The sequence below is a fragment of the Eumetopias jubatus genome, unplaced genomic scaffold (genome assembly GCF_037043125.1).
Source record: "Eumetopias jubatus isolate StellerSeaLion01/CBP00866 unplaced genomic scaffold, mEumJub1_p1.0 scaffold_4, whole genome shotgun sequence".
Classification (NCBI taxonomy): domain Eukaryota; kingdom Metazoa; phylum Chordata; class Mammalia; order Carnivora; family Otariidae; genus Eumetopias; species Eumetopias jubatus.
Window position 1 is genome coordinate 145,156,261 of NW_028274810.1, and position 23,470 is coordinate 145,179,730.

At 33.8% G+C, this 23,470-nt stretch overlaps 1 protein-coding gene and 1 non-coding gene across 7 annotated transcripts in view; both read right to left on the bottom strand.

Moving 5' to 3' along the window:
• Positions 1-23,470, bottom strand: part of VPS13B (vacuolar protein sorting 13 homolog B) — a 750,734-nt gene that overhangs the window by 622,532 nt on the left and 104,732 nt on the right. For all 6 annotated transcript variants that reach the window (XM_028108562.1, XM_028108579.1, XM_028108553.1 and 3 more), the window contains one exon: positions 11,731-11,855. In XM_028108562.1, coding sequence (XP_027964363.1) covers positions 11,731-11,855 — 125 coding nt within the window. The remainder of the gene's footprint in view (positions 1-11,730; positions 11,856-23,470) is intronic.
• Positions 5,716-5,906, bottom strand: LOC114216782 (U2 spliceosomal RNA). The gene has a single exon (XR_003610835.1). It is a non-coding gene; the product is annotated as a U2 spliceosomal RNA (small nuclear RNA).

Sequence of the window (23,470 nt, forward strand, 5' to 3'; positions counted from 1 at the left end):
TGAATCTAGACTTTATTAATTACAAATGCTTTCATTTATGAATGTATGAAATCTATGTACAAAATCTTTCATTATGCAACTGAAAATGCTATGAGCCTCAGTCTGGCAGCAGTGTGCTAGAGAAATCCCAGAAGCCCTAGTGAAAAGAATCAGTTGTCTGATGGGTTTGGGTGAAGAATGGAACAACAAAGCAAGAAACAGTGGGTTTGCCAGCTAACAAGCTAATCAGTCATTCCCTGAATCAAGATAGGCATTACCTCTTTTCACGAGCGAACTGCCCTCCTCAAAAATTTGACCCAGTGTAGGGAGAGAGAAAAGGGCTGACCGCAAATAGACAAGAAAGAAATCTGGTGGCTGACTGTATATATCTGTACGCATAAAATTGCTGAACTTTGCTATATTTAAATTATACTGTTTTTAAAATGAGAACTAAGTTAATGAAAACAGGAGTATAATTCATATAATAATCCATTATAGAGAACTTTATAAACCACATACTACACAACTCTAAACTATGAAAGCTTGCTATAATTATATTTTCGGGTGTAGCCAAACCTCTAAATAGTTTTCCTTTTTCTTTACTCACAGGGATTCTATAAAAATAAAAATATTTTGAGGAATTTCTTTCTTTTTCATTTTCATGAAGATTAAATGAGATACTGCATATAAGACTCTTAGCACTATTCATGGCACATATATGCTATTATTATTAATATTAATTTGGTATTAAAACTTCCCCATCAATTTCTCACATACTACTTGCTTACATATGTTGAAAAATAATTCTGTTCACGAATTTTTAATAGATAAATTATATGCAAATTAGATATAACTATTTCTCAATGAATATAAAAAGTAATTATCAGAATGAGACTTGATTACAAAGTAATGATACATTTTGAGTGTTGCCCCCCAAAATTAATCTCAGTAATTTATAATCAAAGAGAACCTATCTTTTCATGACTATACATAAAAACTTTACAATAAAAAAACTTTTAATTACAAAGAGTTTACATATTTCTGAGTTTTACTCACACTATACATTATAATGCATAAAAATGGATATTAAGAGTATAATGCAAGGATACAAACTTAAAATATGTGTATTTACAAATAGATTTCAAAGGCTCTAATATATGTTGACATCTATAAATATTGGAGATTGTAATACATGTGAAGATAACAACTGAAAAAAAAAATCAAATTTTTGGAAAAGCTAAAATCCAGAATTAGCAAGTACACTCTACAAAACCATTAAATAACTGCAGAATGTTTGCAAAAAGCTGGAAAATAAAACAATGATATATTTAACTGACATATTCAATGAATTTTCATTTATCTGTAGGAACTTGTATTTTACCTCCTATTACTGGTTGCTCCACCACTAAATGGTTTTCAGTTCAAATAGGAATCACTAACAAGAATAGAAAAGCAAACTAGTTCAAAAATATTATGCAATCAAAAGCTATATATGTACCTGAAACTAATATAACACTGTATGTTAACTACACTGGAATTAAGATCAAAAACAAACAATAAACTATGTAAAAATCTCCTTCCAAGGCTGAAGATAGCAAAAAGGATAATTTTATATAATTAGATTGTAAAAGACAATCTACACTGCCTCTTAAACCAATTTTTCCCATTTTAAAATTCCTTTAAATAACCCCATAAGGGCAGGTATCTTGCCAATTTTTTTCTTCTCTAGCCAGGGTCATGAAGAATATCCGGCACATAGTGGGCATTCATCACCTATCTGTGAAACAGACCGGAATGAATGAACAAAGAACAATATCAAGTGTGCAAAAAGGCAAACAGTGGAAAAACTCACTAGAGTTTAAAAAACAAAAAATTGAAACTGACTGGGAACACTTTTCACAAAATTGAAGAAAATATGTACCCTGTCTGTTATGGTCATCCTTCCCTGTTTTAATCATCCAGATAAGGATACAAAAGCATTAATCATGAAAAAGTTAGTAGAGGACAAAAACAGAACGCATGAGCAAAACAAAGAAAAGGTCTAAGAAATATGCAAGGAAATGCTTAATTAATAGAAAGATGATTAGGTTAACAAGACCATGCAAGCGTACCCCAAGTCATACACACAAAATCCTGTAAGATAGAAGACCAAGTTGTATCATGCACAGAGCCATCTGGCATGTGGTCCACATTGTTGTATGCCTGACCTGAGATTACAGCTCAAATAAAACTATTACACCTCAGTAGATAGTACTAGTAAGACCTAGTCACTTGCTTTCAGAAGTTTGATGGAAACTGAGCTAATTTGCTACAAAGGGAGTTAATGTAATACAGAAGGGGAGGGGAACTATTTCAACAAGCTATCCAAATCAAAAGAGAAAACTGGTATGAGAACAGTTTGTACTATATACTTCCCAAATCAAATTTACCATATGATATAATGGAGAAATTTATCAGGATAGTATATTTTCATTGTGATCATGCCTACCCATTTCTAAATGCGCAGAAATTCAAGTTTGGATATGAAATGGATAAAAGAATTGAGCCAAAGACAAATGAAGATTGCTGTATTTCTCATTCTCAACTGCTCTAAGCTTCTTTAAAAGATCTATATTCTTAAGAACTACAGAGCCATTGTGTAGAAACATGATTTCAGAAGTCATGCACATATTTTGATGAGTTTGAATCTTACTTCGATGAATGAATCAAACCCTGATTCATCTGCATTTAAAGCAGAAACCTGCGCCAGCAATGTATGTCCTGAATTTCAAGAGGATCTGACAGAGCTAAAAAGCAAACAATGCTGGATTTATATAAATCTCAGTCTACCCTGAAATGTCTAACTACGTGACCATATCCAGAACGGTGTTTTATCTGCTTGGATTTGTTAAAATACATTCTCTTTCACCAGATTGTTAAAATTAATGTTAACATCTATCATTAGAGAAATAATCTCATAATCAGAACATTAAGTGCTTTGGTTGAATTAATTTACTACTTAGTAATACCTCAAAGAGCTATATTTCAGTATTCTCTTAGATTTCAAACAGAATAACAGTGAGCACGAGGCCTGTGATAGTATCTTTTTAATGAATAATGCTCACAAAAATTTTGGATTCCCTTAATATTACCTCTTTAAAAAAAATTGTTTTCCAATAATTAACAAGCACTACTGCTAATAAAAAGGTGATAAAACCAGTATGCATATGAATTTTAAAACATGACAAACATATGTACATATATATACACACACACAACATATATATATACACACATATACACATATATGTCAGCCCAGATGTATGGGAACCATGAGGTGTTTACAAATTCATTTTATTTTTTCTTTTATTTATATTTATTTATTTAATTATGTTATGTTAGTCACCATACAATACATCATTAGTTTTTGATGTAGTGATCCACGATTCATTGTTTTCGTATAATACCCAGTGCTCCATGCAGTACGTGCCCTCCTTAATACCCATCACCGGGCTAACCCATCCCTCCACCTCCCTGCCCTCTAAAACCCTCAACTCGTTTATCAGAGTCCATAGTCTCTCATGGTTCATCTCTCCCTCCGATTTCATTTTAAAATAGGGACAAAGATCCCAATCTTCCTACTGGTTCTGAAACCTATGTCCTCCTAAAGCCTATCTTGAATAAAATAACCAGATGAAAACCCATTTGCTTTAATCTTTAATCTTCATTTACTTTCATTCTACTCAGTATTATTAAACTTGTCTATAACATATAGACTGTCAAGCACTGTAAGTTTTTAAAGAAATTAACTGTCAACTATCTTTAAAACATGTTTTTCTAAGAGAAGACAAGAAAAGATCTCCCTTTACTGTAGAAAGTTATAAAATCTTTCCGCAGAAAAACGATCTAAGTTAGCTCTCCCTGTGTTAAGAGAAAAACTAGGGAAGATAAACTTGTGAACAACCCCAAGAAGTCTAATTTATCTTTCTCCTCCTCCCCAAAGTACAGCTATTCCAAAGACACAATTGATCACTTTTTACATGCTCAAGTTATACCAATTTTTAAGAAAAACTGTGTCAAATGTAAATAATAACTTTTTAAAACAAAAAGCAAAAGATTTAATAAAAGATGTAAACTAAGCTTCTGGCTTGGGAGTTATATTAAGATAGAATCTTAACATTAAAAAACGTTTTCCCATAGAGTTGGAGAAAAATTTGCAAATCACATATACAAAAATTTTTTTAAAGAATTTATTTATTTATTTGACAGAGAAAGAGAGAAAGAGTTCACAAGCAAGGGGAGAGGCAGAGGAAGAGGGAGAAGCAGACTTCCCGCTGAGCAGGGAGCCCGATGTGGGGCTCGATCCCAGGACCCTGGGACCCTGACCTGAGCCGAAGGCAGCCACTTAACTGACTGAGCCACCCAGGCACCCCTACAATAAAAATTTAGTATGCAGAATTCATAAGGAACACATACAACTCAACAGCAAAAATAATCCGATTTAAATATGAGAAAAGAACTTGAATATATATTCCCCCAAAGAAGATATACAAATGATCAATAAGCAATTGAAAAGATGGTTAACATCACTAATTGTTAGAGAAATACAAATCAAAACTACCATGAAATACCATTTCATATTCTTTAGGATGACTATTATCAAAAAACCTAAAATAACAAGTGTTGGTAAAGATATAGAGAAATTGGAACCCTTGTGCATTGTTAGTGAGAATGTAAAATGGTACAGCCACTGTGGAAAACAGAGTGGCAGTTTCTCATAAAATTAAACACAGAATTATCATATGACCCAGGAATTCCGCCTCTAGGTATAAACCCAAAAGAACTGAAAACAGGTACTCAAACAAATATCTGTACACCCATGCTCAAAGCCATTTTCAATTGCTAAAAGGTGGAAACAATCCAAATGTCCACTGAGTTGAACGAATAAAGCATATACATACAAAGGAATTTTTCAATCTTAAAATGGAATGAATTAGGAAGGAAAGAAAGGAAGGGAGAGAAGGAGGGAAGGAAGGAGTATGTGAGGGAGGGAATAAAAAATTCTCACATATGCTACAGCATGGATGAATCTTGAAAACTTTATGCCAAGTGAAATAAGCCAGACACAAAAGGACAATATTGAATGATTAAGCTTACATGAGGTACCCAGAACAGTCAAATCCATACAAAGTAGAACAGTAGTTATCAAGAGCTCAAAGTAATGGGAAGTTATTGTTTTAATGGGTACAGAATATAAAATTTATGGAGATGAACAGGGGTGATAGCACAATCTGAAGATACTTAATGCCATTGAATTATACACTTAAAAATGGTTAAAATGGTAAATTTTATGTTTTGCATCTTTTACCATTAAAAAATTAAATAGTAGTAATAATTTTTAAGCAGTGTGGTACAGTTTGTAGGAGCCCTGAACCAAGAAAATGAGGATTAAAAAAAAAAAAAGAAAAAGAAAATGATCAAATTGAGGCATTGATATTAACTGTGTGGTCTTCGGTTAAGTAATTTGAACTCTCTGGGACTCAGTTTTTTCATCTTTGAAATGAAAAGATTGTAAGAGATGATGAAAGGGTTTCTTTTCAGTTCAAAACATTCCATGAAAGCACATTCCAGATGCAAGAACCAAAGCTGACTTGGGGCGCCTGGGTGGCTCAGTTGGTTAAGAACCAAAGCTGACAATCAAGCTGCTGCCACTCAAGTAGAGATAAAAGAATTAGCATCCCAGTTAAGTCTTACCAGTTTTAAGACATTCTGTTAAAGTACTGGCAATACCAGGTCGATGCGCAGAGTGGACGGAGCAAGCTCCTATTCCATCTCTTGGCTCCAAAAACCCATTTAATATATTGTCCTCGGATAGAGGACGTATCAGATATTAAACTGATAAGGACAGATACTACACCTGATCTTAGCCAAAAGGCCGAGACCCCTGAAACAAATAATACATTATATGTTTAAAAAAAAAAGACGACAGTAGGAAGCGAAAAATGAAGGGGGGGAAATCGGAGGGGAAGACGAACCATGAGAGACTACGGACTCTGAGAAACAAACTGAGGGTTCTAGAGGGGAGGGTGTGGGGGGATGGGTCAGCCTGGTGATGGGTATTAAAGAGGGCACGTACTGCATGGAGCACTGAGTGTTATAAGCAAACAATGAATCATGGAACACTACATCAAAAACTAATGATGTAATGTATGGTGATTAACATAAGAAAATAATAAATAAAAAAGACATTCTATTAAAGAAAATGTTTATCACAAAAGCAGACAGATGAAAATAATCATAGCTCTGGAAAAAAGGAAATTAAAAAGCTCTATCTCCAGAGGCATTTAAAACACTCAACTCTATGTTCTCTAACTGTGGTATTACAAAGGACAAGGCAGTTGAGCAAACCTCCTTTTGAACCTTGTAGGGTGGGTTACTTATTCTCTACGTTTGCTGATAAATAAATATTGGCATTTTTTTTAGACTTGAAGGGCCTACCTTCCATTAAAGTTATTCTAGTGTTATTCTGAGCTAGCATGGGAAAATGGCTGCATCAGTTTCCATTTCAGGGAGGCAAAAGGATCAGTATCTGCTCATTTCTCCTTTAGACACCATGTCAATTACCATGAGCCCACTACCACCACCAAATCCTGTACTTCTTAATTAACACTGAACTCAGAAATGGAGTCCATAGAAACATATTCCTCAAACAAATGAACTGCTCAATAACTTCATTAATCAAAACCAACCCATCTGTTACTGTGCTAAATAAAGAATGGGTACTTAGAGGGATCCCTCAATCTTGTAAATAAATGTGTTTTCCCACATTCCTAGGACTATAAAAATGACTCATGACATATAAGCAATAATTAGGAAAGAGAAGAAACATGAACAGTAAAAGAAAGAACTCTAGAGCTGCCCAACAATGAATCTGGTTACCTCACAAAGCAGCTAAGTCCCTCTGAATAAAATGTTCAACCCATGACAGACAACTATAAATCAAAGCTGAACTAAGATAATGCCCAAGATTCCACGTAACCCTATTAACTATAATTCTATGAGATCATCACAGTATCTATATACTGTTACCTATATATTAGGAGATACTAGGAGAGTTCAGATTTATTAGCTGTACTATCTCAACTACCCTCTCAATACATGGAAATCCACTTTCCTACAAGGCAAAAAGCACGCTGAGCCTTTGATGATGATTAACAAAAGATAATGTACATCTTCAGTCCTTCAGGTAAGAAAGGGATCAAAGACTTTAGAATCAGATAACCTTCCATGAGAACCCTTGCCCAGCCACTGTGTGACTTTGGACAATTTCTGTAACTTCCCTGAATTTTAGTTTTATAAGAGAATATCATGTTAGCTCACAGGATTGTTATGAAAACTTGTTAAACTAAATACTGAATACTGCATTAAAAAGTATTTTCTTTCATATCCTATGCATTCTTTAATAACCTCCTTACAAGTTACCATCTTCGTGTTCGCCAGGACTTTCTAAGCCAAAGTAATTTTTCTCTGAACTTCCAAAGTATGTTGCATTGTCTATCTATAAATGAGATCACATTTTTGAACCCTCAATTATAGGAGAAAGTGAATTTGAGACTATAGTATAATTGCAGTATTACAAGCCTGATGAAGAAGAAACTGGGTTAATGAATATGTGATTAGCTGGCTTAACTTTTAAGTATTCATATTAAACTCAGACATCCTTAATCACATAAAAGTCTAGGCCCAAAAGTAGCCTTCCAAATTCCTCTCCATGGTATTCATTCACAGATCCAATAGAGCAACCCTGACTTTGTTGAGACAGCATTATCCCCCTAGAAGCCTCCACACCCCAAAACCAACCTCCTCGTGTCTGGATATATACCCAATTCAACCAGTAAAACCCAAATTCTACTGCCACTTCTATGAAGCCAACCATGACATCCCAGGGAAATTTTCTACTTTCTTTAAACTAACAGGACATTTTTCTTAAGCCTCAAATTTTGCCATTTAAAGACAATCGTTTTATGTGTCTAGTGTCCTCTCCCACTAGACTGTAAGTTGTCATGCTCAGGGGATATCTCTTGCCCTCACTGCATTCTACTGTATTCTTTTCCCAATCCCAACATGTAGCACAATGCCTATCAAAATACAGAAAATCAAAAAATATTTATGAATGACATCTAATCTCCTCTAATATAATTGAAGCTTCTTAAGGAAAAGGGAAAATGGCACAGGAATAAAAAATAAATACATACTTTAGGTACTTATTTTTCAATTAAAATTGCAGATCAAGGGGCACCTGGGTGGCTCAGTTGGTTAAGTGTCTGTCTTCGGCTCAGGTCATGATCCCAGGGTCCTGGGATCCAGCCCCACATCAGCAGGGAGCCTGCTTCTACCTCTCCCTCTGCTACTCCCCCCTGCTTGTGAATGCGCGCTCTCTCTCTCTCTCTAATAAATAAATAAAATATTAATATTTTTTAAAAATAAATTAAAATAAAATTTCAGATCAAGAATGGCCAGATCATCAACGTTCATGTAATACAATACTGTATAGTAACAAAAGCAAACAATCTAAAAACTACATTCTACAGTATCAATGAATCTCACAAACATGTTGAGTGATAGAAGCCAGTCAAAAAGGAGACTATGGACGACTGGTTCTATTTAAGTCCAAGAACAGACAAAACTAATCTATGTTAAAAGAAATCAGGATAATGGTTAACCTTGCAGGAGGGTAAGAGAGGCTTTTGAGATGCTGATGTTATTCTGTTTCTTAATCTTTCTGCTAGTTACCAAATGTCCAATTCACTTATCAAATACAATATGTATACTTTTCTATAAAATATTAATATTTCAATTAAAAAGTTTAGAAATAGAGAGGACATATTTATTATAGTTTCTCTGTTCTGAAAAAAAAAAAAAAAGGTTAACTCCAAGAATATATCTAGAAACCTAAAAGCATTACTACTACAGAAATTTTTTTAAAAACTGTCTACAGGAGACCAAGGTTATTCCTACTAGTAATAACAAAAGTTATACTTTGTTTCCTTTTAACCAACACTTTTATTGTCCACTTTTAAACATCCCCTTACTAAAAAAGGAGGAAAATTAAAATTTGAATTGCTCAAGATCTCCGTCATTAAATATTACTGTCACTGTCTTTCCCATTATACCCTACATATTTCAGTCCTGTTCTAAGGAACTAAAAGAATAAGTTAACTTGTAAAGCAATGAAGAAAAAAATGTTTTGAAATATTTATATTTTTATGTTTGGAGAGTGTGTAATACAGAATGAAAGATAAAATATGACCAAAATATTTTGAAAAAAAATAAATCACAAGAAACTGGAGTTTAGTATTAGCTTGCTCATTAAGGCTAAAATATATTAGCATGAACATTCAAATGGGAGAAAAATAACTTATTTTCCCTCATGTTACTTAAGCCACATATTTTTTTAAATTTATTAGCAAACCTGATTAAAATATGTTAGTTTCAAATTTCATAAGTAATATCAATTTAGACATTTTTAAACAAGAAGTATGAACTATTTTGTTGTTTTACATAAAATCTAGATTTCCATTGCTAACTCAAACATACCAACTAAAATTTTTTTTTCATTGTGGTATATGTGTTTCAAAAGCTATGATCTATAGTAAATATGCTCTTCTCATTATTGAAAAAATATATAGTTATAGATATAAATAGCATCATATATGTGCTTTTAAGAAACTGGAATGTGATTTTTAAAAATCCAGATGAAAGAGCTTGTATAATTTGAGGAAGGGAGATACCATATTGGGAACAGAGCTGACACTTAATGACACAACCAGGGTGCCTTACTAAAATAATCTTCACTCACTACATGAGTTAAATAAAATTCTCAGTTCTCATATGATTTTTATTTAATCCAAGCACTATATGAAACATTTTATCTGGTATCTTATTCATTTCATTAACTAAGATATATCTCAACTTAATGAGTTTTATATGTATTACTTTCAATTTAGAGTTGCGAAGAATAAATTATAGTTTACGGTCTATTAATTAAGGAAAATAATGTAAAGAAACTATTTCAAAGCAATATACTCATGTAAAGCATAGAAAAATATCACTCAAATAATACAGAAGTGGCCTTAAATACAAAAAAGCAAGTCACTACATCAAAAACTAATGATGTAATGTATGGTGATTAACATAATAAAATAAAAAAAAAAGCAAGTCACATCCAAATACAAGCATTGTGTGATCTCATGCTTTTAGTATTTCAATGGAATATTTTCTTTTAGATGTCAGCAGACTTATTTTAAATCACATTTGACAATATTTAAAGTAAGCCCTACATAGCCTTAAACCAAGCCTTGCCTATTTAAATATTCAATTTTTTTTTTCATATAAAGGCTATAATTCATTTTGAAAATTTTGGCTTATTTTCTAAAAAAACTAAGTATTTTCTATAGTAAATTGCACTGTTTTTCTAAAAATCTCAGTGTTATGAATGATAAATAAATCAGCACATAACTGAGATAACAGGGCTCACAAACATTTATTAAAGTTGATATTGACATACCACTGAGACATATCCCCTGGTATTTCCTAGTAGATCAGAATATAAAACTTGGCTCAAATGCAACATGCTATGTATACACAAATAAAAAGTTAAGAAGTGAATCTCTATAAAACATAATAAACGACATGTGGAATACCGATGAATAAGGATAAAATTAAACTTATCAAGAGAAATTAACAATGATCATTTAATAATGGTTTCATTTTATACAAGAACTAATTTCAAGACTTAACTGTAATTTCTATATTTTTTAATTTTCTGGATCAAAAGGCAAATTTTTTGAAGATGTGAGCATTTAATATACAAATTTCATTTTAAAAGTTATATATTATTAAAGAAATATATTTTTAACAAATGAAGTACTTTAAAGAGTATTTTCTAGAACTTATGTTGCTTTTTATAAACAACAGAAAATACATCCTGTAAAAATAAGCTTACTAATTAGGTTGAGAAAGCAAAGACATATTCTAAACAGTAAAAGTAACCTAATTTTAAAATGCAGAAATACTTCACTAGAATTTAATTTCATATATTTAAACCTCATTTCATATCTTCAAACAGTTTTGTTTTTAATACATTAAAGTTTGCTTTCAATGAAAAAAAGGTATGATGAGTAACTATTGGCTTTCTTTCTTTATAGAAAGAAAGTTTCCTCTTTCAACTTAAGGAAATAGAACCTCCAAATAAAGAAACCCAAAACCAAATGAAAATAAGGCCTAAAATCAGTTTCTGATTGAAGCAACTATAGACATATAAAACACTAAATCTATGTTATGGGTATGCTTTTCTTAGTGGCTAGGAATACACATGAAATTGTTATTTAGGTGATAAATACTTAGGCTTTGATATTAATTTGCAACTTTTTAATATCTTCGTATCCTCTCTCAAAAAGGAAAAAATAAGGTATTTGCCTTTGCAGTTCCTGGTACAATATGAAGCAGCAACAGTTTACTATAGTTCCAACATGGCTTAACAGTTAGTACCCCATCAATACTTAACACTACCACAAAAGGTACTAGGAGCTAGTCACACTTCAGGCATTAAAAAGAGATTTTTAGTGTTTCAGTAAAAGACAGTATAACTTCAGATATTTTTCTAAGGTTTGGTATAAAACTAACACACTTGCATAAGACAGACACAGTTGGGTTTTTCCCCCTTCATAATAAATGAAAATACCATAAACCACATTTTACCATAATACTTACCAGCATGTGGGTAGTTTCAGAAGTTTACCATAAAGAGCAGTGCTGAAAGAGGGAATAATCGGTACAGGTAAGCAGTAAGATCCCCTACAATCCAAAGATGTCAGTCCTGCTTGGAAACCAAATATCTGAAAGAAAAAGAAAAGATCCAAATGTTCACAAAGTTTTAATAAGCACAGGATGAAATACGTCAGTTTCAATTTGCTCTACAACAGCTGCACACGAAATATGTTCCAATGTCTTTTTCCACTTCCCAAACATCAACATTTTCTTTTATTCAATTTAACACTGACTAAATCCAAATTAAGAGATTTAAATATATAGTATTTCTTTCACTTCCCTGAAAGATCACTGCTTCTAACTCTAAGTTTCACATTTTATTTCTAAACATAATTCTCATGTAGTATTTTATTGTCTAAAATGCACACTTGTTATTAATATAAACTGCCTGTATTGTGCACATTGTAAAAATTAACTTTAATAAATTACTGTTAATATCATTTAATGCCTAAAAGAACATTAATTACAACAAAAAACAATCATAAAAATCTATTTTGCCTTCAACTTACATGATGCACATACAAAAAGGATATCCAAATATATCCTAAAAATGTTACATCTTTTCCCTTTCTTCTGTGAAAATTCTAGGGCTGAGGTTTTTCACCCCCAGAAATTTGTTACATGGCATACTCTTCATATGTTTATACTTAAAACGAGCAGATCACACTCAAAACTTTTATAAGCATTCCCTGAAATTCCTGAACAGTATACTTGCTTTAATAGGAAGAATCAATACAACATCCCATTATATATGAAACACTACAGAGAACTTATTATATTTCTGCTCCAATTATTTCCAATATGGTAAAAGATAAACATCTCAAACAGGAAACACTAACACACAGGGATACAAAATAGTTACAGTTTTCCAACAACATACAGAAGTAGCTTAAGCCTAAAACTTAACTTTATTAATTTTTATTCCTTAGGTTCATCAAGCACTGACTTTCCTATCTCTAGTATTTATATTAACTGATAAGTTCTACAGTGAAACATGTTTAAGATTTTCAATCACTAATTTTCAAAACAAAATACTTTCATTTAATGAACTTATAAACTAATGACTAATTTCTTAAAAAGTATTAAACTACTACCAAATGGTTTCAAAAAGGTATTATGTCCCTATCATTCATCAACTGACAATGTCCAATCATTTACTCTAAAGTCAGTTCTAAGTGAACAAAATAATTTTTTGGAAATGAGACATTAGTTAGAATTACATAGTTTTGGAGAAAACTGCATTTCAAAGGACCTACTTACCTAATTACTATCAAAGAAAATGAAAGTGATAAACCTACTATCCTGTAAGTACTACTATCAACCAAGTGGCAAGAAATACAGAATTGAAAAGGAAAAAAAAATGATTCTAACACTTAAATGATGAACCTTAAAAATTAAGTTAGTCACATACATTATCTTTGAAGACTTGTTCTGAGCAACACTGTATGCCAAGAATTTCCAGACACTGTGCAATTTCAGATTTTATTTCCTCTAAAAGGCCCCTTTAAAGGATCCTAAAGTTTATAAATTACTAATACCACTTAAAACATTTTTAAAACAATGTCCAACCTCTAAATATTCCTAGAGTATGAATAAGGGTATATTTTATCATATTAGATTATCTGTGGTCAACTAAGAACTCTCTCAAGGCACTTTCTAATATTCTATGAAATGCCCAACAGTATAATCACAGACACTATCATTAAGTGTACTCAGATGGAAACTGGGTGTAGAGGAGATCCCTGCTGGATGTTTGCAGAACTGCAAAGGACTCTGGGGAAACTGTATCTTATTTTATAATGTTTTTTAAACTTTTACTAAATTTACATGCTGTGCAGAGATGCTTCTAAAGGAACATTCAGGCAAAAATAAATTATAATGAAAGAGTGCCTATCTACCACATCAAAAATAATTATTTCAAAATAACCAATTTCTAACTCTCCTTTAAATTACAGTAGATATACACAGATTTATAATACCTATATAACCTACTAACTTGTCAACAGCTCTTGATCAAGATTACAAATACTTTATCTAGAAAAAGGGAAACCACCAACGCAACAGGAGTGGAGGTTGTTTCACCAAGGATAATTCATATATTAATAAACAGAATAAAAGCGCTGAACATTGCAAATAGTCTGAACAGTAAGAATGTATAAAGTAGTTAAGTGTAACTACCAATAAAAATTTTAGCTGAAGGAAATGTCAATTTGAATAAGATGACCTACATATATCACACTAAATGAACAATTCAACACGCAGTGCCACCTTTTAAAAAAATCCAATTAGAAAATAAAAAATAACATCATCTACATTTTAACACTTTGCAATGTTCTTGAATTAACATCAATAGAAGAAACTGTAGATTTAGAAATATAAAAAACTAGTAAATTTTTAATAAAAATTAGTATGCTAAATTACGATTTGCAATGATAAAAGGCAAAAACTATAAAAAAATCACACACTAACTGTAAATGAGAAGGAAAACATAGTAATTGTGATGTAAAACAAATCATTTTTATGCTGTTCTCATTGTAAGACACTCAGTCTAACAGTATAACCAGATGCTAAAGATATGTTCCTTTCTTAAAGGGACCAACAGAAAAATAAAAATCAAGCATTACCTTCACGATGATGTTAATCCATAAATATGTTCCATTTCTATCACCAATAATGAAGAAGCAGAAAGAGAAATTGAGGCTCAATCCCATTTACAATTGCACCAAAAACCATAAGACACCTAGGAATAAACCTAACCAAAGAGGTCGAAGACCCGTACTCTGAAAACTACAAAACACTAATTAAAGAAATTGAATAGGACATAAAAAAAGGAAAAACATTCCATTTTCATGGGTTGGAAGAACAAATATTGTTAAAACGTCTATACTACCCAAAGTAATCTACACATTTAATGCAATCCCCATCAAAGTAATTTTTCACAGATCTAAAATAAACAATACAAAAATTTGTATGGAACCACAAAAGACCCTGAATAGCCAAATCAATCTTGAAAAAGAAAAGCTGGAGGCATCACAATTCCAGACTTCAAACTGTATTACACAGCTGGAGGGATCAAAACACTATGGTACTGGCACAAAAACAGACACATAGATCAGTGGAACAGAACAGAAAACCCAGAAATAAACCCACAACTATATGGCCAATTTATATTTGACAAAGCAGGAAAGAATAGCCAATAAAAAAAGAGTCTAGTTAACAAATGGTGTTGGAAAAACTGGACAGTAACATGCAAAAGAATGAAACTGGACCAGTTTCTTATACCATACACAAAAATAAATTCAAAATGGATGCAAGACCTAAATGTAAGAAACCATAAAAATCCGAGAGAAGAATACAGACAATAATTTCTCTGACATTGGCCATACCAATTTCTTTCTAGATACGTCTCCTGAGGCAGGGAAACAAAAGCAAAAGTAAACTTTTGAGACTTCATCAAAATAAAAAGCCTCTGCAGGGCAAAGGAAACAATCAACAATACTAAAAGGCAACCCACAGAATGGCAGAAGATATTTTCAAATGACATATCCAATTAAGGGTTAGTATCCAAAATATATAAAGAACTTATACAACTCAACACCCAAAAAATGAATAACCCAATTTAAAAATGGGCAGAAGATATGAATACACATTTTTCCAAAGAAGATATACAGATGGCCAACAGACACATGAAAAGATGCTCAATATCGCTCATCATCAGGGAAATACAAATCAAAACTACAATGAGATATCACCTCATACCTGTCAGAATGGCTAAAATCAACAACACAAGAAACAACAGGTGCTGGCAAGGATATGGAAAAAAGGGAAACCCTTGTGCACTGCTGGTGGGAATGGAACCTGGTCAGCCACTGTGGAAGATAGTATGGAGGTTCCTCAGAAAGTTAAAAATAGAACTATCCTACAATCCAGCAATTGCACTACTAGGTATTCACCCAAAGAACACAAAAACACCAAATCAAAGGTATACATGTACCCTCATGTTTATATAGCAGCATTATCTACAACAGCCAAATTACGGAAATAGCCCAAACGTCCACCCACTGATGAATGGATAAAGATGTGGTGTACACACACATATAATGGAATATTACTCATCCACTAAAAAATGAACTCTTGCCATCTGCAACAACATGGATGGACCTAGAGGGTATTATGCTAAGCAAAATAAGTCGGTCGGAGAAAGACAAACACCGTATGATTTCATTCATATGTGGAATTTAAGAAACAAAACAAATGAGCAAAAGAAAAAAAAGAGAGAGAGGCAAACCAAGAAACAGACTCGTAACTATAGAGAACAAACTGATGGTTATCAGAGGGGAGATGGATGAGGGAATGGTTGAAATAGAAAATAGGTGATGGGGATTACGGAGTGCACTTGCTGTGATGAGCACTGGGTGTTGTATGGAAGTGCTGCATCACTATACTGTACACCTGAAACTAATATTACACTGTTTGTTCCCTAACTAGAATTTAAATCAAAAGTTTTTTTAAAAATTTAAAAAATGAAAATATATATATATAAAAGAGTGTAGCTGCTGTGCATAATTATATGCTGTGTTTTAAAAAATAAAGTTACTATATTATTCAGCATTCCATTTCAAGCTATATACAGAAAATAAATCAGTGAAGTTAACAGGTATTTGCATCCCATGTTTATACCACCATTATACATATTACCCAAAATGTGGGTACAACCCAAGTGTTCATCAATAAAAGAGTGGATTAACAAAATGTGGTATATACATAGAATGTAGCATTCAGACTTGAACTATAAGCAAGCTTTACAGTATGCTATGACGTGAATGAATCTTAGAGACAGTATCCTAATGAAATACAAGTTTTTTTTTAAAGATTTTATTTATTTATTTGACAGAGAGCGAGAGAGGGAACACAAGCAGGGGGAGTGGGAGAGGGAGAAGCAGACTCCCTGCTGAGCAGGGAGCCCGAAGCAGGGCTCGATCTCAGGACCCTGGGATCATGACCTGAGCCGAAGGCAGATGCTTAACGACTGAGCCACCCAGGCGCCCTGAAATACAACAGTTAAATGCACATATACTGTGTGATTCCACTAATCTGAGGTACTTAAAGTAGTCAAATTCATAGAGACAGAGTGAAGAATGGTGGTTACCCAGGGAGAGAGGACAGAGGATTTGGAATTATTCTTTCATAGAGATTCAGTATGGCTTGATGAGAAGATTCTGGAGATGGATGGTAATGACAGTTACACAATTATGACTGTAGTTACTCTCCCTGAACTATACACCAAAAAATTGTTTCAATGGTAATTTTTATGTCAAATGTATTTTACAAAAATAGAAAAAGTAAATAGTTTAAAAAAGAGTAGTTAATCCACATACAGTAATACATTGGAACATGCAAAAACTAAAGAAATAATGATTATAATGAGAATTCTGCACTCAGAATAATGAACATTTTGGGAAGGAAAAGACTTCAAGAGAAAAAGGTGGAATCAAATCTAGCAAATTAAAAATTATAACTTCAGACCTAAAACTGCTTAGAGATTAAGTAAATCACTTCATTTCACATATGGGAAAAATGAAGTCCAAAAAGGATAAAGGACTTCTTCAAAATTCCCTATTGCTGGAACAGCAATAGAATGCTTCATTTGATTTAGCTCATCTATTAGCTCATAATTTCACTCTGCCTTGCTTCCTCCCTCCATTTTCTCCTTCCCCTCTCCAAAAAAGTATGCTTGATTCTCCACTTATTCTTAAAGAAAAAACAAATTTTCTCACCACGACCAAATTTTCTCTCCAACCATCAGCAAAATTCCATTTCTCACCTTTAATCAGCAAGTATCATGAAAGAAGCCTGGAGAATGCTACTTTTTTTTTTCATTGCCTACTCATCCTTTAAACCCTCTAATCTAGTTTCTGTTCATGTATCCACTGAAACAAAAGAAAACTCTGGAGTGAAACTGATAATTATGTACTTTTCTTATGAAGAGAAATTAAATATTTTATCTTGACTTCTTCCACTAACAATTTAACTGAGAAAATAAACTTTTTTGTTGTTGTTGCCACTTTACAATCACTGAGATGACTAAAATCAAAAAGACAGTAACAGGGCGCCTGGGTGGCTCAGTTGGTTAAGCGACTGCCTTCAGCTCAGGTCATGATCTCAGGGTCCTGGGATCGAGCCCTGCATCGGGCTCCCTGCTCGGCGGGAAGCCTGCTTCTCCCTCTGACACTCCCCCTGCTTGTGTTCCCTCTCTCGCTGTCTCTGTCAATTAAATAAATAAATAAAATCTTTAAAAAAAAAAAACAGTAACAAATGTTAGTGAAGATGTGAAGAAAAAAAAATTCAATGGTATTAGGACAGGAAAACAATTTAACAATCCCTTTGGGAAAAAAGTTTGGTAGTTCCCAAAAATGTTAAAAATAGAGTTATCATTTGACCATACAACTCCACCCCTAGGTATACACCCAAAAGAAATGAAAACCTGTTTATCACACAAAAACCTATACATGAATGTTCATAACTACATTATTAATAACAGCCAAAAATGCCCATTTTTTAAAATTTATTTCCTTGAGAGAGAAAGCATGCATGAGCAGGGGGGAGAAGAAGAGGGAGAGAGAGAATCCCAAGCCGACTCCCCACTGACCAAGGAGCCCGAGGGGGTTTGATCCCGTGACCCTGAGATCATTACCTGAGCCAAAATCAACAGTCAGATGCTCAACCGAGTTGCTCAGGTACCCCAAAAATGCCCATTTTGAAACACAAATGCCTATCAACAGATAAATAAACAAAATACAGTATATTCCTATAATGGAATATTATTCAGCCATAAAAAATGAATAAAATCCTGATACATGCTATGATATGAATGAACCTTGAAAACATTATGCTAAGTGAAAGAAGTCAGTCACGAAAGATCATATACATGATTTCATTTATATGAAATGTCCAGAATAGGCAAACACATAGAAAAGAAAGTAGGTTGCTGGTTACAAGGGGGGAGGGGAGGAGTTAAATTGGGAGTGAATGCTAACAGGCAGAGGGCTTCTTTTTGGGACTGATGAAAATGTTCTGAAATTAGAGGTGACAGATGCATTAATTCTGAAAACACTAAAAATTACTAATTTCTATTCTTTCAAAAAGGTGAATTTATGGTATGTAAATTGTATCAATAGTCATTATTTAAAAAATAAAAAAACCTTAAAACGTATCTAACGTCTACTTTAACCATGACCCTCATACTAGTGCCACTGGCCCCCAGATCACCCCTATACCACTTAAACCTACCACTTAAACCTACTTTCAAGAATTTGGGATGTATCCTGCCCATTGCTTTACCTTCATAGACCCTTTTATATCTGTGAACAATCTTTAGCATTATTTTGTTTTACTTACACAAATAGCATCATACTTATATATATACCATTATGCTTCCTATAATTTTTAGTGGGACTAAAAATTACATTGTAGAAAGCTATCCATGTGAGCATATACAGATCTCCAGTTGTATTTATCTCCATGTGCAAAAATTACTCTGGAGCAGGGTTCAGCAAACCACAAATCAAATTTCACCCAATGCCTGTTTTTGTATTGCCTACAAGCTAAGAATAATTTTTACATATGAACATTTATAATCCATTTGGTGATAGGGAACACTAAGCAGGAACCCCAATGAGGTGAATGTTACCCCAAGAAAAAGAATTCCATTCTTCTCATTAGTAAAACTGTATTATGAAAAAAAAGTACTCTATTACATTTTTAATTTTATCAACTCAACATTTGTGGAAATTTGTTCTCTTATTAAGTACATCCTAAATTTTGCCTCCTGGCCCACAAAGTCTAACATATTTACCCCCTGACCCTTTAAAGAAAAGTTTGCTTGACCCCTGCTGTAGGATATACACTGAAAATTGGATGGGTATAAGGTAAATTTGTTTTCAAATTTGTTAGATCCTACAAAAGTACCATCCAAAATGATACCAATTTAAACACCCACCAGCCATGTATGAAAGCACTTCTCCAAATCCCCAGAGAAAACTATTTTCTTGAGGTTGAAAATTACCAAATCTAAACAAAGGATTTTGATTCTACTATAATCTTCTCGATCTCTCTGAAGCATCTGCCAAAGCTGATCCTTACGAGTAAGAAGGCCTTAAATTTATATATTATTCTACAGTTTATAGGGTGCCTTCATGAACTTACTCATGTTTCAAACATCAGATGCTTTGCAATGACTTAGCTACTTGATGCCATATATATTCAAAGGATGGGCTTAGCAGTTAAATAAAGAGTACTTGGTAAGACATATGAAAGTTCCATCTGTGGGTTTTCTTCACACATCCATGCCAACTCTCCCAATTAATAAATTTCACTACATGAAATAGGTGCTATATATCATTTCATCATATAGTCAATACAGTCAAATTTAGGTATACAAAAATAAAACTTGAGCATTTTGTTTCAGTATTTACTGAAAATTACTTAGGGTCTAAGATGCCACACACATGAAATAAAGATTTAAATTCTCTACTGTAATATTTTAACACTATAATGGAAAAATTAATCTTTGTAAACCTCCTCAAAAGTCAGAGTAATTATGCCAAGTAACATGAACTGCTATAAACTTTACAACAAATCAGTATTTTGAGTCAGTTCCAAATAGTACAAATATAAACTAAAATTCTCTACCAAATCCTGAACGTTTAAAAATGTACCAGGCCAGGGACACCTGGATGGTTCAGTCAATTAAGCATCTGCCTTTGGCTCAGGTCATGGGATCAAGTACAGCATCAGGCTCCCTGTGGGAGTCTGCTTCTCCCTTCTGCCTGCCGCTCTCCCCTGCTTGAGCACTCTCTGGTGACAAATAAATGAAATCTTAAAAAAAAAAAAAAGTACCAAGCTAGGGTTGAGCATTTGACTCTTGATTTCGGCTCAGGTCATTATCTCTCAAGTCTTGGGACCAAGCACCCCCCCACTGCCACTCCCCGAGGCAGGCTCCAAGCTCAGCACGTTCTTCTCCCTCTGACCATCCCCCTGCCCACGTGCTCTCTAAAATAAAAATTCTTAAAAAAAAAAAAAAAGTACCAGGCCACTGAAGAAGCATCAAAAATACAATGATATATTCAAAGACTCAAGGTTTTATTTTTTTAAACATTCAATACTCTTTTTTTCAAGATTTTATTTATTTGAGAGAGAGAGAGCACGAGTGCACAGGAGAAAGCATGAGTTGGGGGGGGGCGGGGAGCAGAGAGAGGGAGAAGTAGGTTCCCCACTGAGTGGAGAGCTTGACTCAGGGCTCAATCCCAGGACCCTGGGCTCATGACCTGAGCCGAAGGCAGCCACTTAACCAAACGAGCCACCCAAGTGCCCCAAAATACTCAATATTTCTTAATATCAATGACAAGTTTTTCTACATATAATATTCCTGCTCTGCCTAACACCAAACCTCCTAGAACATAGCTTATCCATTACACATAGCTCTAGTCAAATTAACCAAAATATGACAATTAGAGAGTATGCATAAAAGCAAAAGACCTTTTTCCAAAACATAACTTTATCCAGATTACACTGTAACTAACTTTTACATTACCCTGGAAAATTTTTTTTCAGATTTTATTTATTTATTATTTGAGAGAGAGAAAGAGAGCATTAGCTGGGAGGGGCAGAGGGAAAAGAGAGACAGCATCCTTAGCAGACTCCAAGCTGAGCACAGATCTGGACACGAGGTTCAATCTCACAACCCTGAGATCATGACCTGAGCCAAAATCAAGAGTCAGACACTCACCTGACTGAGCCACCTACATTACCCTGGAAATTTAAGTGCGCTTTTAAAATGATAACAGTAGTAGTAAACAACTATCCCAGTAACTTTTATCTCAGTATGGAGGACAACCATATTGGTGACCAATGGCTTTGGCAGCCATTCTCAAGGACAGGACATGCCTTATTCATCTTCAATGCTGAGTGTCTGCAATATGTAAAGAACCTAATATTTAACAAATCGATGAATCCTACCTAAGTAGACTACCTTGGAAAGATTAGAGAACTGCCTGAAATTAGTCCTGTTTCAATAAAACAAGGCAAATATTCTCAACATTATAATCTGATATTCAAGTCATACCAATATTTAAAAAAATACACCTCAGTGTATTAATTATGGGAATGAATAAAAAGGCACAAGTATAAAATATTACCTATATATCTAGCTTTCAAAATTACTTTCTGCTACTCTCCACATGACATAAAACACTGTGACAGATAATTTTAATAATAGCCCTAATGAATCATACATTCCTGTGTCCACACCCCTTCACAACATGACAGTATCACTCTCTCATCAAGCAAGGGAGTGGAGTCTCTTCCATCCTCTTTAAAATGGGCTTTGCATGGACTTCTAGGAAAACACGTTCTTCTATTCTCCATGGTTTGAAAACAAATTTCACCATCTTAAACTAGAGGTGAGGTAAAACTTATATTTACATTGGTTTCTTTTTATTCTACAAATAGACAAGTATTTAAGAACTTTCAAACATGGAACAATGAAGCATGAATAAAATCTACTTTTGGAGTTCTCTAATTTTGGAGTCCTTTACATGAAATTTAGTGTATTTTTAGTTCTTATTCTTGAATATAAGTCTGTAAAGTTTTCTTTAATCCATAAAAGAATTTGATTAGATAAATGCTATCTCTACTTAGACCATACATCTGTGTTTGCTTTGCAAAAACACTACTCAACATTTGATCTTTACATACCTATAATGGGATGTTTTTGTTGTTGCTGTTTTTTGAGAGACAGCGCACCTGTGCACGTGCAACAGAGGCAGAGAGGAGGGGCACAGAGAGGGCACAGAGGCACAGAGAAAGGGAAGAAAGAGAATCTTAAGCAGGCTCCACACTCAGTGCAGAGCCCAACGCAGAGCTGGATCTCACAACCCTGAGATCATGACCTGAGCAGAGATTGAGAGTACGACACTTAACCAACTGAGCCACCCAGGCACACCTGGGATATATCATTTACCAAGAAAATACATAAGAGTTGAGTATAGCCTCCAATAATTAACATTATATAACTCGATTTAAACCATTAAGAATTCTCTCTTTGTATCAAGAAATTAACATGAATTCAGTTAAGAGGAAAGTAACTAAAAAAAAAAAAAGACGTGTTAAACCTTCTTTATAAAGCATTGTCTCACATAAATGTTCGCCTTAAAGAAATCATGAGTCTTTAAAACACTCATAAACTAAGTGTTCCTGGGGCACCTGGGTGGCTCAGTCGTTAAGCGTCTGCCTTCGGCTCAGGTCATGATCCTGGGGTCCTGGGATCGAGCCCCGCATTGGGCTCCCTGCTCCACGGGAGGCCTGCTTCTCCCTCTCCCACTCCCCCTGCTTGCGTTCCCTCTCTTGCTGTGTCTCTCTCTGTCAAATAAATAAAATCTTTAAAAAATAAATAAATAAATAAACTAAGTGTTCCTTAGTTTAGTGGATCCTTCACACTAATTAATTATCATTGATCACATAAAAAATCTTCAAAAACCAGGGCGCCTGGGTAGCTCAGTCCTCTGAGTGACCAGCTCTTGGTTTCAGCTCAAGTAATGATCTCATGGGTCATGAGACTGAGGCTGCGTTAGGCTCCATTCTCAGCAAGGAGTCAGTTTGAAGATTCTCTCCCTCTGCCCCTTCC